Below are 15,054 nucleotides of genomic sequence, written 5' to 3'. Positions count from 1 at the left end.
CTCCCTGGCCACCCTTCGCCGCGTCGGCACAGGGGCGGCTACGCCAGCCCCACCCTGCCGCCCCGTGGGTTTTTGGTTTCCCAATGTAGGAAGGAGCCCAAAGCTGTGCCAAAACCCCCACGGGGGTGTCCGACTCATCCTGCTTTGCCGGCACCTCCACCGGGAATAAAGCCGCCCGTCCTGCTGCTGGGAGGGCAGAGGTGCTGCGCGCTCGGCACGGTAAGGACGGATACGGGCTCGGCACCTTCAGCCGCGAAGTGGGAGGGCCTGGGATGTGCTGGGACAAGCTGGGATGAGGAGTCGCTCCCTTACTCCGACTGTGGGGGCTGCAATCAAGTTTAAGATTGCAAAACAGCCCGGGGTGCCAGCGGTGGCGGCTGGGGCTGGTGGGCGATGGAGACGTCCTGGCAGGGAGCGGAGCTGGGCGATCCCAGGGGCTGGCAGAGGTGCTGCCAGGCAGATTCACCGCGGCAGGATGGGGTTTAGCTTACCCTGGGACCGGCAAGCCAGCAGACAGCCCATGCCGGCTTTGTGGGCTGCTCCAGGCGGTGCCCACCGCGGCATGCTGTTGTACGCCAGGACTTAAGAAGGACCTACATGGCTTTTTTTTGCTCTATTCCCAAATCCAAAGCAGTTTTCCAAGTTCGTCTCCCGTCGCTGCATCCCTGTGGCTCAGCATCCCTCCCAGCAGGATGGGGACCATGGCGCTGGCATTGTCCCTGCTGGTCGTGGCTCTCCCACGCCCGGCCACCGCCATGCTGCGCATCGGCGCCTTCAACATCCAGGCGTTTGGAGACACCAAGATGTCCAACGAGGAAGTGGCGGGCATCATCGTCAACGTGAGTGCAGCCGGGGATGGGCTCTGCGCTGAGTCAGACCCAAAATGTGCCTCCTGTGGCAGGGACGTGTGGGGATGTGGCCACGGATGGGATGGCATCCCAGTGCTGGGGATGCCCTGGGTGGGTGAAGGCTTGGTGGGGACCAAGGTGGGATGTCAGGCACACCCCGCAGTCCCTCTGAGCCCTCTGTGGGGACATCTGCCCCGACGCCGAGGGATATGTGGGTCCCCGTGGTACTGCACCCAGCACCGCATCAGGGTGCCCAGCCGGGAGATGGGTGGGAGAGGAGAGGGTGGCCCCGAGCCAGGAGCAGGCTCCCTCTCACCATCGCCATCCCTCTCGGCCCCACAGATCCTGCAGCGCTACGACGTGGCACTGGTGCAGGAGGTGCGCGACTCCGACCTCAGCGCTGTCACCCAGCTCATGGAGCACCTTAACAGGTACGAGCAGGGCCGGGGCTGAGAGCTCACGGGCTAAGATGCCAGCGTTAGCAGGGAAAGCCAAGCTGCCTGAGCAATAAAAGGCCAAAAAAAGTTGTCCATCGGCAGAGGGTTTGTTTTTGGAAAGGGAAATGGGAGAAAAGTGCTGGGGCTGAAGCTTTGAGCAGGCACTGAAAAAGCCACTGGGAATAATCCGGGGAGAGGAAGGGGGATACAAGCGGCACAAAACCCCTCCGAAAGCTGCGATCCCACTGGAGCGCACAGGATGGAAAGGAACTACAGCTCTGGCAAGCTCCGTCTCCAAAATCCAACAGGACAGGGCAGAGGTGAGATGGGGGATGAAGCGGGCAGGGGCAGGCAGCCCCCCGCACCCCAAGACCCTGTGAGTGGCAGGCTGACCCCGGGATGGACCCAGCGGCAGATGATGCTCTGAAGCGAGCGGCTCAGGCACCCCAGGAAGAAAAGGGGCTGCTGGGGTGGGCTAAAACTGGCCACCGTGGGGCGGCAGCCCCTCCGCCGGCTGGGTGCTGACACCATTTTGGGTAAGGGCACGGGCAGCCCCTCCGCCAGCTGGGTGCTGACACCATTTTGGGTGAGGGCACGGGTCAGGGCCAGGCTGGGGCTGGGCGGAGGCTGTTGCTGCCTTGTTGAAAGGCAGCGAGTGCTCCTGAGCAGGTACGCCCAGCCCACGTCCTCGCCTCTTCGGTGCCCCCTCCAGCACAGCCACAAAGCAGCCAGGGCAGGGAGGGTGACGCCAGGCTCCGTGGGGCCCCGGGCTGCTCATTAACCTAATTTAGCTTTGCTGCAAATGAAGGTGGGGAGCGTCCCTGTGGAGAAAGGGGTGGCAGGAGCCGCCCCGCGTCCTGCCCGCGGCTGGCCGTGCCCAAGGAGCCACCCCGGGGTGGTGGGGACAGCAGGGTGGCTCGGAGCCACTAGACCCCATGTCACCCCACAGCCGGGGCATAGTGGCCCATGGGGACAGGACAGCAGGACCGGCTAGTGCCAACCACATGGCTGCCCAGCCCCTGGCCACGCTGAGGCCACCCCAGGATGGTACCAGCTGTGTCACTGGTGCCAGCCATGTCACCGTCCTCCCTTTGCGTCTCTGCAGTGTGTCCACGTCCCCGTATGACTACGAGATCAGCGGCCCCCTGGGACGGGACAACTACAAGGAGATGTACCTCTTCATCTACAGGTAATGGGGCTGGGAGTGCTGCCGCCTGTCCCGCGGCACCGCGGGGCCACCAACATCATGGAGGGGGCACAGGGGCCGTGCCGAGCCCCAGGGTCACCATCCCTTTGGTCCCACAGGCCAGATGTTGTGTCTGTGGTGGACACCTACCAATATGAGGACCCCCAGGATGTCTTCAGCCGGGAGCCGTTCATCCTGAGGGTCTCAGCACCCCGCACCAGTAAGCAGGGGGATGAGTGGCCCCAGGTGGTGGCATGGGGTGGCTGCAGGGCTGACGTCCCTCTCCCCTGGCAGAGGCGGAGGAGTTTGTGCTGGTGCCACTGCACTCGGCCCCACACGATGCCGTCGCCGAGATCGATGCGCTCTACGACGTCTACCTGGCCATTGTCAACAAGTGGGGGACTGACGTGAGTGCCACCGGCACCGGGGATGGCACCGAGGGTGGGCGCTGAGCCCCAGGGACCCTTCGACCCATGCTGGGTCCCCGCTCCGAGGCGAGCACAGCTGGTGCAGGGGTGGTGGGATGGGGACCCTGCTCCTGCCCCGTCCCCTGCCACGGGGGATGCCCCAGCACCCGGGGCTGACCCCCATGGGAGGGCTGGTGTCAGGGGCAGCCCTGTTCCCCAGCCACCACGAGCCCCCCCCTCTTCCCATCGCAGAACATCATGTTCTTGGGGGACTTCAACGCCGACTGCGCCTACGTCCAGCCGAGCGACTGGTCGGCCATCCGCCTGCGCACCAGCGACGTCTTCAAGTGGCTGCTCCCCGACGACACCGACACCACCGTGGGGAAGTCGGACTGCGCCTACGACAGGTGAGCGCCACCGCAGCACCAGGGTCCCCTCCCTGGCACCCCGTGCCCCCCTGCCCGTCCCATACCACCAGCAGCCAAGCGCGGGGGCAGGAGCGGGACCCACCGCCTACGTCTCCCTGGCAGGATCGTGGTGTGCGGCGCCAAGCTGAAGAGAAGCATCGTGCCAAATTCAGCTGCCATCTACAATTTCCAGCGCACTTTCCAGCTGGAGCAGGAGGAGGTGAGCCGGGCTCGCAAACACGGGACTCAAACAGGCACCAAAGCTGAGCTGCCCCGGGCAGCGCCGGCTGCGGGGCTGCTGGTGTCTGTTTGGGATTAGGCAGCCTGGCCGTGGCCATGTAACACCACATTTAAGAAAAAGCCCAAAAGCGGAGTTGAAGCAGCTCCAGCAGCAGCCTGAGCTGGCTCCGGATGCAGCACGTGTGCCCCTGCCCAGCGCCTGCCTGCTGGGACGCCAGCACAGCCCCTGCGTAAGGCACGCTCCCCTCCTGGGACACAGCAGCCTGCAGCCAGCTAATGGGGAGCTCGGGGTGCCAAGGGATCCATGGGTGGAAACAGGAGGGGGGATTTGGGGTCACTGCTTATCCCCGTGGGGAAGAGATGAGACACATGGGGTTTTTCGTAGTCTTTCACGGGCAGGACCCCACAGCGTGGGGCAATCAAAGCCAATCTCCAACCACCCGTAGCTGGCACAGAGCTCCCAAGCGAGACATGGGGGTCTCGGAGGGCAGGCACCCCCCTGCCTGCACCCGCCCCAGGCCACACCTGGGCATCTCTCCACGAGAGGTGCCAAAACTGGAGCCTTGTGTGTTGAGCCTCTCGGGGTTGGGGACATCTCGTCCCCCTCCAGCAGGCAGAAGGGTCTGGCAGGGTGATCACAGTCACCCTGCTGGCCCCACCAGCATGGTGAGGGGCTCACCAGACCCCTCCGTTACGCCTCCCCACCTCTCGCCCTCCTCCAGGCCCTGGCAGTCAGCGACCACTACCCAGTCGAGGTGAAGCTGATGGCTTGAGCTCCTGCGGCCGCAGACCACGATCCAGCTCCAGCTCCCACCACCAACCCCCGTGAAGCGCCCTAGGCAGCCCCATCCATGAGCCCTGCACGTGGGCTGTTCCGGGTCCCGGTCTGGAGGAGGGTCGCAGCCGGCCGCCGGCCGTGCCCCGGCCTCCCCAGCCCACCATGAACCAGAGCCCAGGGACAGGCCACCAGCCAGGAAGCGGTGACCGCAGACAGGCTGGGGAATGACGCATCCAGGTCCTACCTCATCAAAGACTTTATTGACACATCTCATTTCACAATTAGCTGTTGGACAGGAGGGAGGACATCCAAGGACCGGCGGGCTCGGGCCACAGCGGTGTCGAGACCCTCTCCCTGTCCGTTCCTCAGAGGAGCCGAGCAGGCAGCTCCCTCCGCTCTCAGGAAAGGCAGCGGTGGTGTCAGGCACTCTATGGGGACTAAGGGGAAGGGGCGGTTGGGGCGGCCACGGGAGCAAGCAGCACATCACCGGTTGCTGACACTGCAGATGGCTTCACTGTGAAAGTCTACAGCTACTGCAGCGTTTCGAAGGGTCACTCGAGCTCCTGGGACCGGACCCCGGCCGGCCGGCTCCTCAGCTCTTCTTCTTCTTTAGCATCTCCATGTACATGCGAAGCGATTTCTGGATGGACTCTTTTGAGATGAAGCTGATGAAGTTCTGAATGTCTTCCTCCCGGTGAGCTACCAGGCGGTCCAACACTGCCTTCCTCATCATGGACTTGGTGAGCTGACGGGCATGGTCTGCGGAAAGGAGAGCGAGGATGGGGAACGTGCGCGGTCCTCACCCCTGACCAGCTCTCGGCCACTGCCACCATGTGCAGGTCCCTCCGAAGGGAAGGGGAGGTGCTGCACACCAAAGGGCTCTTTAAAGCAGCAGGGAAAGGTTTAAGAAAAACCCACCGGCTGGAAGCTGAACTGGATAAATTCTCATACAATAAATTATGATCTGTACCGCTCAGTGGGGAAACGACTGATCTACTGGGACAGATGACAAAAAGTTGTGCACCTCCTTCTCTTTGCACCCTCCAGAGCCCAGCCCCCACCCCAATACACACCACCGGGCTCAGGACAGCAGTAACCGAACAAAATTCTCCACTATTTGAAACTGCTCTGGCTCTAAGCTCCCTCAACCCAGCCCCTTTGTCCTCTGGCAAGACAGTCTGCTCATGCCAAACATGCCACACGAAAGCCAGCAGCACTGTCCCCTCGAGCTCATCCCGGCGGCAGGCTCTGGGCCAGTTCAGTACAGATACGTGGATGTTTCTGGAACAGCACTGGCTGCTGGAGCTGACCGAAGCCTCGAGCACACATCTGCTCACACACCCACACACAGAGCCACCAGCAATGATGCGCCTGCACATCTGTTGCACGGAGGTTGCATACGCGCTCTCAGTGTGCTGCAACAGCAACAGTGAAACGATGACCAACACCCCACGCACTGGGAACCCCGAATTGCTCCAGCACCCGCGTGCTACAGACACCTTCACCCGGACAGACTCCCCCTGGCTCTGATTTAGGGCTCTGGGGAAGGATCTGCATGGTGCCCCCTGGAAGTCAGGAGAGAGCACAGCTGAGGCATGCTCCCCGCTCCTGGGGCCTGAGGTCTCACTCTAATGCCAGGACAGCAGGGGAGAGAGCTGTTTAGGGACCCTCTTCCAAGGCCGGGACACAAAGTGACAGTCCTGCGACCCATCCATTTCTGCCCAGATTCATTCAGGTTTCTATAGAAAGAGCAGCTGAAGGCTGATAAGTAGTTGCACCTCCCTGCAGCGCTCAGGAGGTGGCATGGGATGCGATAGCTCAGGTCTAGCCCTGGCCGGCGGACAGCCCTCTCCCAGCCCAGGAACCACGTGCTGCCAGTCACAGAGCAGCCCAAACACGCACATGATGTCTGCGTTTGCTCTCTGTCTTCACGACCCCATCGCCATCCCCAGCTCAGCAGAGCGATGAGAGTTGATCCAGACCACAAAGGCGGACTGGCAGCCACCCAGGCACTCTCGCCCAGCCTGTTCCCTCAACTCCATGGCAGGTTTCCTGGGGTAACAACTCCACTGAGAGACACAGAGATTCAGTTTGTATCTGGAGCTCAGGCACCTCCGGATTGACTCAGCAGGGCTGGCAGGGCAAGCCGAGCTGGAGCCACGTGCCCTGCGCACCCAGCACGGCGTCCTCCCGCGCAGAGGCACTGGCAAGCACATCTCTGTTAGCCCAAGGCTGCCTGGACCGCTGTGCTGAGCTTTCCTACCTCCCAGCCGTTCACACCTTCCCTTTACATGGAAACTGTTGCATAGCTCCCAGGTACCAGCCCCGGTACCCGTCCTTCCCACCCTGATCAATCTCCCCTTCCTCTGCCGGAGGTGCTGCCCTTACCGGGAAGGGCCAGCCACTGTGCCATAACAGCCACAGCCTTCTCCTGGAGCTTGTCCTCTGGCACCAGCTCGTCCACAAGGCCAAACCTGTGGGCCTCGGGTGTGGGGTGGAGGGAGCCCAGCTGGAGGGAGCATTCAGCAATTCGGTGTCCCACAACGTTCACAAATGTGTCCTTAAACCTAGAAGAGATGGGAGGAAAAGCCACGGTCAGGGAAAGAGACACCCAGCAGCAGCTGCATCCAGACATTGAAGCTAAGAGCACGCTCGGTCCCACTCCCCAGGCATGGGCCTCTAAACAGCAGCTACGGGCTCAGCCACGCTGTGCAGTCAGGCAAGCAGAGCCATTTTCGGTGCTAACCCAACAGAGTTCACCCTCCTCTCCACGAGAGCTGCTCTATCTACCCTCAATGCACAGGTCCCGGCTGCGCCCACTTGCTGTGACGCGAAAGCTCCTTTCCAACACTACATTTACACATTCTTAGGGCAACCAAGAGTCCATGCCTTAGTATATTAGTGCCCCTACGCTTCCAGAGATCTCCAGAGCTGTGGGATTTTGCAGGTACACAGCGTGTACTCACAGAAAAGCATATTCCCAGACTGAGCCTGACCAGGGAGATCTCCCAGCACTAGTTTCAGAGTTGACTGCAGAGCCAGATTGGAGGTCCTCGCTGGCGAAGGATGCGAGGACATTCTGCAGCCTGAAAGCTTTTCAGATACCGGCAGAGTAGGACAGAGAAATGAGGTGCAGTGTCCTGCAGCTGCGACTACCTGATCGCTGACACATAAAACTACATCTCAGCAGCCAGTTAAACCGATTAATAAACTCCTTGAAGATGAATTCTTTTGAGAGACCTACACGTGACACTAGAAGTGGGAGGCACTGGCCTACCAGAAGGGAGCCACAATGCCCAGCTGGGCTTCGTTCAGGCCGATGCTGAATTTGGGGTTCTCCACCATGATCCTGTAGTCACACGACAAGGCAACGAGACAGCCTCCCGCCGGGCTGGACCCCTGGCAAAGAGAAGGAAGGAGTGAGTCTAGGTCATGGTTACAAATGTCCCTGCACCCCCAGCCTCGCTGTTTCCTCCAGAGCAGGGAAGACACAGGGTGACAGAGCAGATGTCCCCCAGGTCTCTGATCACCTGATTTGAAACAGCCCCAAAGAAGATTTTTGATAGGTTTACCAGGGTTTATCCTTTCATTTTTCAATGCTCTTTGTTTCTTGCATTTTCCAGCCTGGAAATCCAGTTAATTGATCCATGTTACTCAGGTTGCAAACCCTGCAGTGGCGATTTGCTACGGCATTTTCTTGTAACCCTACAGGAGTTTTTAACCCTACTTGAGTTAAAATGCCACAGAAACGGTTCTGTCCAGGGCCTTTGTAACACCTTCTGCCTATAAAACTTCCATTTGCGACCATCTTTGCCACGACTCGGTGCTTGCTTAGCCCTGCACAGGATGCCTGCGGGAAGCCATTCAGAGACCCAGCTGCCTTCAAAGACAGTCTACGGACAGACACAGAACCGTGAGCTGCCAAAGCGGCGCTGCACTGAAAAATGAAACCAAGACACCGAGCAGGTAACAACCCATCTGCGGACACTGAGATTCAGACGGCACTTCCCTGCTGGCCAAGCACCACGGCTGGAGGAGCAAAACCCGGTGAAAAAAGGGCTCACAACAAACAGCACTGCCCGCAGCACTGCTGCCCACAGGGCCGAGGACAAGCACTCGCGGCACTGCTTGGCTGCCTCCCATCTCCTCCGCTCGAGCCAAGCAGTGCAACAGCCAAGCAAGTGACCCTGGGCAACTCCTACGAGTCTCATCAGTGAGAAAGCAGCCGGTGGGCACGTGACAGGCGTTCTTTGGACGCCTTCCACACCAACCGCGCAGCTTCTCCGGCACGCATCTGCCATCGATGCCCCTCTGGGCTTTACCACTGGCCTACAGTCCTCCTCCGGGTCCTCCAGCCTGGAGGACAGACCCAGCTGAGTTCTTGGGGCAGGGTCTGGCTCTTGCTGCACAAAACACTGCCAAGGGCACGTCAGTCCCCATAGGCAGGACACGAGTGCCGTGCAAGCTCTCCACCACAGCCGAAATGCTGCTATACCCCAGCAGCACCTGCAGCTTACATGGAGCCTGCAACATCCCACTCTTCTGTACCTTCCTACACCCCAACGCGCCGAACTGACAGACACCAACTTCACCCAGACACGGCAACAAATACATCCCTGTATTTGTTTCAGCACTGACAAGCCTGATTTTTTGGCTGTCCCTGCCCACATGGTGCAAACAAGCCACAGCAAGTGACAGACCGCACGGAGCGAATAAGAAGGCGGATCTAAAAGACGTACATTGACTGCAGCGACTGTCACCATGTTGGAGCCGTACAGCCGGAGCCACATCTCCTGCACAGCTCTCCAGAACTCGGCGTAGTGCTCCATGCTCTTCCCGCACATCTCGGTGATGTCCAGGCCAGATGAGAAGATTTTGGGGATGGCCTGGAATTGGGAAAATACAAACATCACTGAGAGTCACTGCTCAGGGATAACCGTTTAGCCCTCTAACACACTCAGCCTGGCAGCCTGAGGAAAGGGAAAGCGATAATTAAATATGACATAAACCAGGGTCTTTCAGGGTTCTGAAACAATCTCCCCAGTGCTCCCACAGCCTGGACCATCCCATCACCATGGCCTGCAGGGCTGGGACTCTTTGCTTGCAGCACAATTTCTCGTTATCAGGGTCCCTGTGCGGGTACATCAGCCACGCAGCACAAAACCTGTCCTGTCCCATTCCCAGGCACCACCTCATACCCACATCACGTCTGAAAATAAACACTGGCTTCCCCTAGCAGCTCCCTCCGGGCAGTTCAAGAGATCTCAAGGGATGTGTCAGGTTTGCCGATAAGCAGCTTTGATTTTAATGGCAAATGACAACACTTCGTTGTTATTCTTCTGCTAGAAAAGGGCAGGGAAGAAAGAGCACAGCCCTTCCAAGAACCACCTCCCCTCCTCCTGGACCTGATCAAAGCTGCCTCCTGGCCCTCCCGTGCCAGTGACCAGCGAGCCAAGAGACCAAACACGAGCAAGGGAACGGCACCCGTGCCTGCCAAATTGCCCCACAGCTCACACCCCGAGCTGAGGACAGCACATACAGATGTGAAGATCACGCCCCGGCAGGCCCGGTCGTTCTCCAGCTTCTCCAGGCTTATGCAAAACTCGGTGAGGAAGTCCAGGCTGAGGCTGTTGACTGGGGGACTCTTGAACTTCATCGTGGCGACGCCTGTGCCATGGTAAACACAGAGACATCAGAACCCCCCACCACAGCAGCACGCACTGCCTTGCCCAAGGGAGCTTCACCCACCTCCCTGTTTCCCTGCTCACCCAGATCACGTCTTTCCACTCCTGGCTCTTCAAAAAGCCCCCAGAGCGACGGGGCCAAGAGCAGGGCCCTGCCTTTGCCCAGATCTGCCCACAAGCCGAGCTCACTCAGCCAGTGGTGAACCCGGAGCACGAACGAGCACGCGTGCAGTGGCGTGCCGTGTGTCCCAAAGACCAGCCACCTTTGGGGTGACGCTGCCTGGCAGCTCCCTTCTCTCTGGGCTCACTGGATAAGGTTGAGCCTCCAGCTTCTATCACAGTAAACATCCTGTGCCCAGGGGATCACACACCTTTCTGAGCCTGCTGACAGCACCGCCACCCTGGCCAGCACCGCAGGAAGGGCTCCGAGCCCTTGTCCCCTCTCAAACGGCACTACCCTACCCTAAAAGGTCCTCACCGAGTGCTTAGTCAGAGTGCTGCAGCCGTGCCCAGGCTGCGGACAGCGTGAGGACGCACCCAGGGGCCTGGCAGCCAAAGGCAGGTCCAGGGAAGCCTCAAGAAGAGGCACCCTTTGTTCGGTGTGGGGACGTGGCCCCGCGACAGCTATTCCTGGCAGCCAGGACACAGAAATCCCCAACAGCTGCTCCCTGAAGGAGCGTCTGCCACTCTACCAGGTCCCCAAAGCAGGGACCCCGCAGAGGGGATGGGGCACGAGGTCTGCCCACGGTGACAGCTAGGGTTTGCCTGTGGCACCAGCACCAGCCACCTGAAGTGCCCACGACTGTTGAGACTCCCGTCCCCAAACACTTCTCTCCGAGGGTCCTAAGCAGCTGAAGCTGGAACATCTAGGGCTTCGGTGGCTTTCCATGCCCAGAGCCACGGGGCAGGCATGGGAGAGACCCCCCTGCCTGCATCCCACAACACCCCGCGGGACGCAGGCGACGCTGCAGAGGTGCCACCCGCCATACCTGAGCTCTCGTCCAGCTCCACCAGGATCTTGTTGTTGCTGAAGGCACGACGCGGGGCAAGCGGGAGGCCGGGGGGCTGCGGGGGGCTGGGGGGCTGCCAGGCGGCTCTGCCCCACGCCGGCTGCCGGCAGCAGAGGGGCAGCACACCTGGGGGGACAGAAGCAGGTAGGGCCGGGCAGGGCACAGATTCCACGGGTGTGGGGTGTGCTCCCCAAAACTGCAGTGCACAGACAGGGTGGGGACACGGGGAGACCCTGACCCACTGAGGGAGGACATGTGGACACCTCGGCCCACGGTGGGGGGACACGGGGGGCACCCTGACCACGGAGGGAGGACATGGGGACACTCCGATCCATGGTGGGGGGACACGGGGACACCCCGACCCACTGAAAGAGGGCGTGGGGACTCCTCGGCCCACGGTGGGGGGACACGGGGGACATCCTGACACACTGAGGAAGGGCGAGGGGCACCCTGACGCACAGCGGGGGGCACCCTGACTCACTGAGGGAGGACACGGCGCACCCTGACCACGGTGGGGGGACACGGGGAGGGGCCGTGGGGACTCCCCCACTCGCGGCGGGGGGGCACGGGGACACGCTGACTCCCGGCGGAGGGACGCGGGGCCGGACGCACCTGACCGGGCGATCCGGCGAGCGAGGGTCGGCACCGCCGCCATCTTCTGCCGCCGGGTCAAGGGTACGGGACGGGGCCTCGGCCGCGCGTCACCGCCCCGCCCGGCGGGACACGCCCCCAGCGGCCAGCGGCGCCCCCGGGTTGAAGCCCCGCTCCTCGCCATGAAGCCCCGCCCCCGGTCCTGAAGCTCCGCCCACGGTCGGCCCTGCGGCGCGCACGTGCTGCCGCCCCGTGGTGGCGCGTGTGCCCCAGGCTGCCTGCCCTGCCCTGCCTTGCCCTGCCCGTACTGCTTGCACGGCCCTGCCCTGCCTTCCCTGCCCTGCCCGTACTGCTTGCACGGCCCTGCCCTGCCTTCCCTGCCCTGCCTGTACTGCTTGCACGGCCCTGCCCTGCCCTGCCTTGCCTGCACTGCCCTACCCTATCCTGCCTTCCCTGCTCTGCCCTGCCTGCACTGCCTCCACTGCCCTGCCCTGCCTGCCGTGCCCTGCCCTGCCTGCACTGCCTCCACTGCCCTGCCCTGCCTGCCGTGCCCTGCCCTGCCTGCACTGCCCTGCCCGCCCTGCCCTGTCCTGCCTGCCCTGTTCTGTGTTGCCTGCACTTTCCTGCCTGCACTGCCCTGCCCTTCCCGCACTGCCCTGTCCTGCCTGCCCCCCGTACCCTGCATCCAGTGTGTTAGTCTGAGACTCCCCACCCTGCTGCCCTCCATGGCTGGACCCACCAGGCCCACACACCTGTGGTCCCCCCCCGCCTCCCCCTGCCTGTGGCTCAGCACCCCCTGCCTGGCCCCTGCCCCGTGAGCCTCGGGGAGCTCCTGGGCCAGGGCCAACCACCCCCACAGAGTGCCTGGCCCGGGGCCACAGGGCTGGGAGCCCTGGTGCCGGCGGCTGCTGGGGCACGCCAGCGCGGCTGTGGATCTCATCATGGTGGAGGCCACCCCCGAGGGGCACCGCAGGGGCCAGGGCTGGCCCTGCCGTGCAGGCAGAAAGCGTCCGGCAGCGGCATGGCAGGGACAGCGCTGCCGCTCTGCCTGCTCCTCGCTGCCACCCTGCAGGGTGGCCTGACCCAGGCACCGGGGCCCATGGCCCGCCCCGGCCCCCTGCTCCTGCGGCTGCAGCGGCTGGAGGAGCAGGTGGGTGCCTGGGTCGGGGAAGGGGCACAGCCCAGGGGGGCACTCGGTGTTTTGGCCGGGCTGGGGGTTGGCGACGCTGCAGGGGCCCGGCAGGGGGATGTGGGTTCACCCTGCCTTGCCCCGCTCCCTTGCAGTTTCGCCGGCTCCAGGAGGTGATGCTGAGCCATCTCCAGAGCATCGCCGGGAACTACAACATCTCCTACAACATCGACAGACGCTTCCGGGCGCTGGCAGAGCAGGCGGAGGCGGCTGCCGCTGCCCAGGCTGCCCTGGGTGCTGAAGTGGCCCGCTTGACCACCACTGGCCGGCGGCTGCACCGCAGGCTGAAGCGGCTGGAGGGGACAGTGAGTGTCCTGAGCCCGCCGCACCACCCGCTCACCCACCCACCAGGTCCACCCGTGGAGGCTGGCACCAAGCCGCACGGCCTGCCGGATGCTGCCCGGAGCTGGGGCAGCCAGCTGGAGCGGGAGCCGCAGGGCCGGGTGGCCCTCAGCACTCCCAGCCCTCGGCGCCCAAAGGCAAGGCGGTGGCAGCAACACCAGCAGGAGGAAGGGCACCAGCTGCCAGCTGATGCCAGGCCTGGTGGAGCGCCCGGGGAGGATGTGGAGTGCCCTTGCGACGCAGCACCGGGAGCCCAAGCTGTGGCACCGGTGCTCCCCACTGTGACCGCAGTCCCCCAGGAGCAGCCGCTGGCCCCCCAGCAGCCAGGAGAGGGTAGGTACGGGCCTCCTGCCCCGGCACCCACCTCCCCAGCCTGCCGCGCCGGTGCCATCCTGCTCTTCCCGAACACCTCCGCCGAGCACATGGCCGTCCTGGGGCCAGGGCCACGCCAGGGCCTGCGGGCACTGTCGCTCTGCACCTGGCTGGCCACCCCAGGCCCCCGCCTCGGTGCCCTCCTCTCCTACGCCATCGAGGATGGTGGCAGCAAGCTGGCCATGTGTGGCTGCAGTGGGGACGTCCCCGGCTTTGCATGCTTTGTCATCGGGGATGGGGAGTTTCGGGAGCTCCCAGTGATGTGGCTCCTGGATGGCAAGTGGCACCACCTCTGCCTCACCTGGTCCTCTGGCCAGGGCCAGTACCGCTTCTATGTGGACAGGCGGCTGCTGGCTGCCGGCTCCAGCTTCCGGCAGGGCTATGAAATTACCGCTGGTGGCTCTCTGGTGCTGGGCCAGGAGCAGGACTGCCCCGGCAGGGACTTCAGCACTGCAGAAGCTTTCATGGGTCACCTGGCTGGCTTTGCTCTCTGGAGCCGGGCTCTCCTGCCCGGGGAGGTGGCCAGCATGGCAACTGGCCGGGGGCTGCCCTGTGGCCCCCTCCTCACGCTGGCCAATGCCTCCCTGCAGGGCGGGGTGCGGAGGGTGGCGTGCCCATGCCTCCGGCACTGCCTGTGATGAGCCTGGTAGCAGGAACGGTGCCAGCTCCCAGCCGTCACAGCTGGCTCATGGTGCTGATGGCAGTACAAGCCACGTCCTCCCGGGGTGATGGGACACCAGGCAGAGAGGGTGTCTCAGGACTGGGACCACCGGAGGTGGGGAAAAGCAAAAGGGGTTTTGACAGCCAGGGTACGGCAGAGGTGGGATCCGGTCCTGGGGCCTGTCCCAAAGCTGGGAGGTCATCAGCTCCTCTCCCCAGAGGATGTACAGCCCTGTCGTTCCTATTAAAATGCTCCAGGCAGAGAAGAAACCTCATTTATTTCTGGTCTCGCTCTTCACTGTAACGGTCAGTGCCACTTACAGCTGGGCAGGAGCGGCTCTGCGCAGGAGTCGGAGCCCTGGCCTGGGTCACGCGCGGGTGCTTGCCGCCTGTCCCCTGCCACCGCCAGCATCTGCCACTGAGTCAGACCTGGGGGGAAGTTGTAGCACGGAAAAGCCCATGACCGGGAGTGAGCCAGAGGTGCCGGAGCAGGTGCCGGTGTCTGTCCCATGTGCCCGGCCCCCACCGGAGGGGCTCCTGGGACGGTCCCGAGCTTTGGGCTGAGCTGTGCTGCTCCGGGGGGCTCGGGCGAAGCACACAAAACGCTCCCAAATGGCTGCCCTGCGAAAGCCTCTGCCTGGAGAGCAGGAGCAGCGCCGGGCTCTGGCTGCTCCCCGAGCCCCGTGTTCCCCAGGGGCGGCGGGGCCTTGCTGCCCGGCCACGGCCGACAGCCGGAGGGTGCTGCCGTGGGGCAAGGCCTTGCAGCGGCCCTGCAGCCTCCCGGGCTGCCGTCACCGCTGTCACGCCCGCGTCAGGCCCCAGCGCGGCAGCGCCCGTCCCCGGAGGCGGCTGCGGGACAGGCCGGGGACGGACTCTGGCTCCTTCTCCGGGGAAGGGGCGCGG

The 15,054-nt window shown here is 63.1% G+C and overlaps 3 protein-coding genes across 3 annotated transcripts; 2 read left to right on the top strand and 1 right to left on the bottom strand.

Moving 5' to 3' along the window:
* Positions 1–440: 440 nt before the first annotated feature.
* On the top strand, positions 441–5,277 carry LOC143166464 (deoxyribonuclease-1-like 2). Its single transcript, XM_076350836.1, has 8 exons — positions 441–839; positions 1,191–1,279; positions 2,391–2,474; positions 2,591–2,691; positions 2,766–2,878; positions 3,131–3,285; positions 3,409–3,505; positions 4,248–5,277. The coding sequence occupies exons 1-8, from the start codon at positions 693–695 to the stop codon at positions 4,296–4,298; spliced, it is 837 nt and encodes a 278-aa protein (XP_076206951.1). The 5' UTR covers positions 441–692; the 3' UTR covers positions 4,299–5,277.
* Positions 4,545–11,693, bottom strand: ECI1 (enoyl-CoA delta isomerase 1). Its single transcript, XM_076350834.1, has 7 exons — positions 11,610–11,693; positions 10,977–11,123; positions 9,843–9,970; positions 9,043–9,189; positions 7,581–7,702; positions 6,692–6,870; positions 4,545–5,062 (listed from the first exon to the last, which is right to left on the bottom strand). The coding sequence occupies exons 1-7, from the start codon at positions 11,650–11,652 to the stop codon at positions 4,896–4,898; spliced, it is 933 nt and encodes a 310-aa protein (XP_076206949.1). The 5' UTR covers positions 11,653–11,693; the 3' UTR covers positions 4,545–4,895.
* Positions 11,694–12,594: 901 nt separating this feature from the next.
* PTX4 (pentraxin 4) lies at positions 12,595–14,426 on the top strand. The gene is made up of 2 exons (XM_076350958.1): positions 12,595–12,738; positions 12,873–14,426. The coding sequence occupies exons 1-2, from the start codon at positions 12,610–12,612 to the stop codon at positions 14,127–14,129; spliced, it is 1,386 nt and encodes a 461-aa protein (XP_076207073.1). The 5' UTR covers positions 12,595–12,609; the 3' UTR covers positions 14,130–14,426.
* Positions 14,427–15,054: the final 628 nt, after the last annotated feature.

The sequence above is a fragment of the Aptenodytes patagonicus genome, chromosome 13 (genome assembly GCF_965638725.1).
Source record: "Aptenodytes patagonicus chromosome 13, bAptPat1.pri.cur, whole genome shotgun sequence".
Classification (NCBI taxonomy): domain Eukaryota; kingdom Metazoa; phylum Chordata; class Aves; order Sphenisciformes; family Spheniscidae; genus Aptenodytes; species Aptenodytes patagonicus.
The sequence above is the reverse complement of the archived record's forward strand: the minus strand, read 5'-3'. Positions and strand labels throughout refer to the sequence as shown.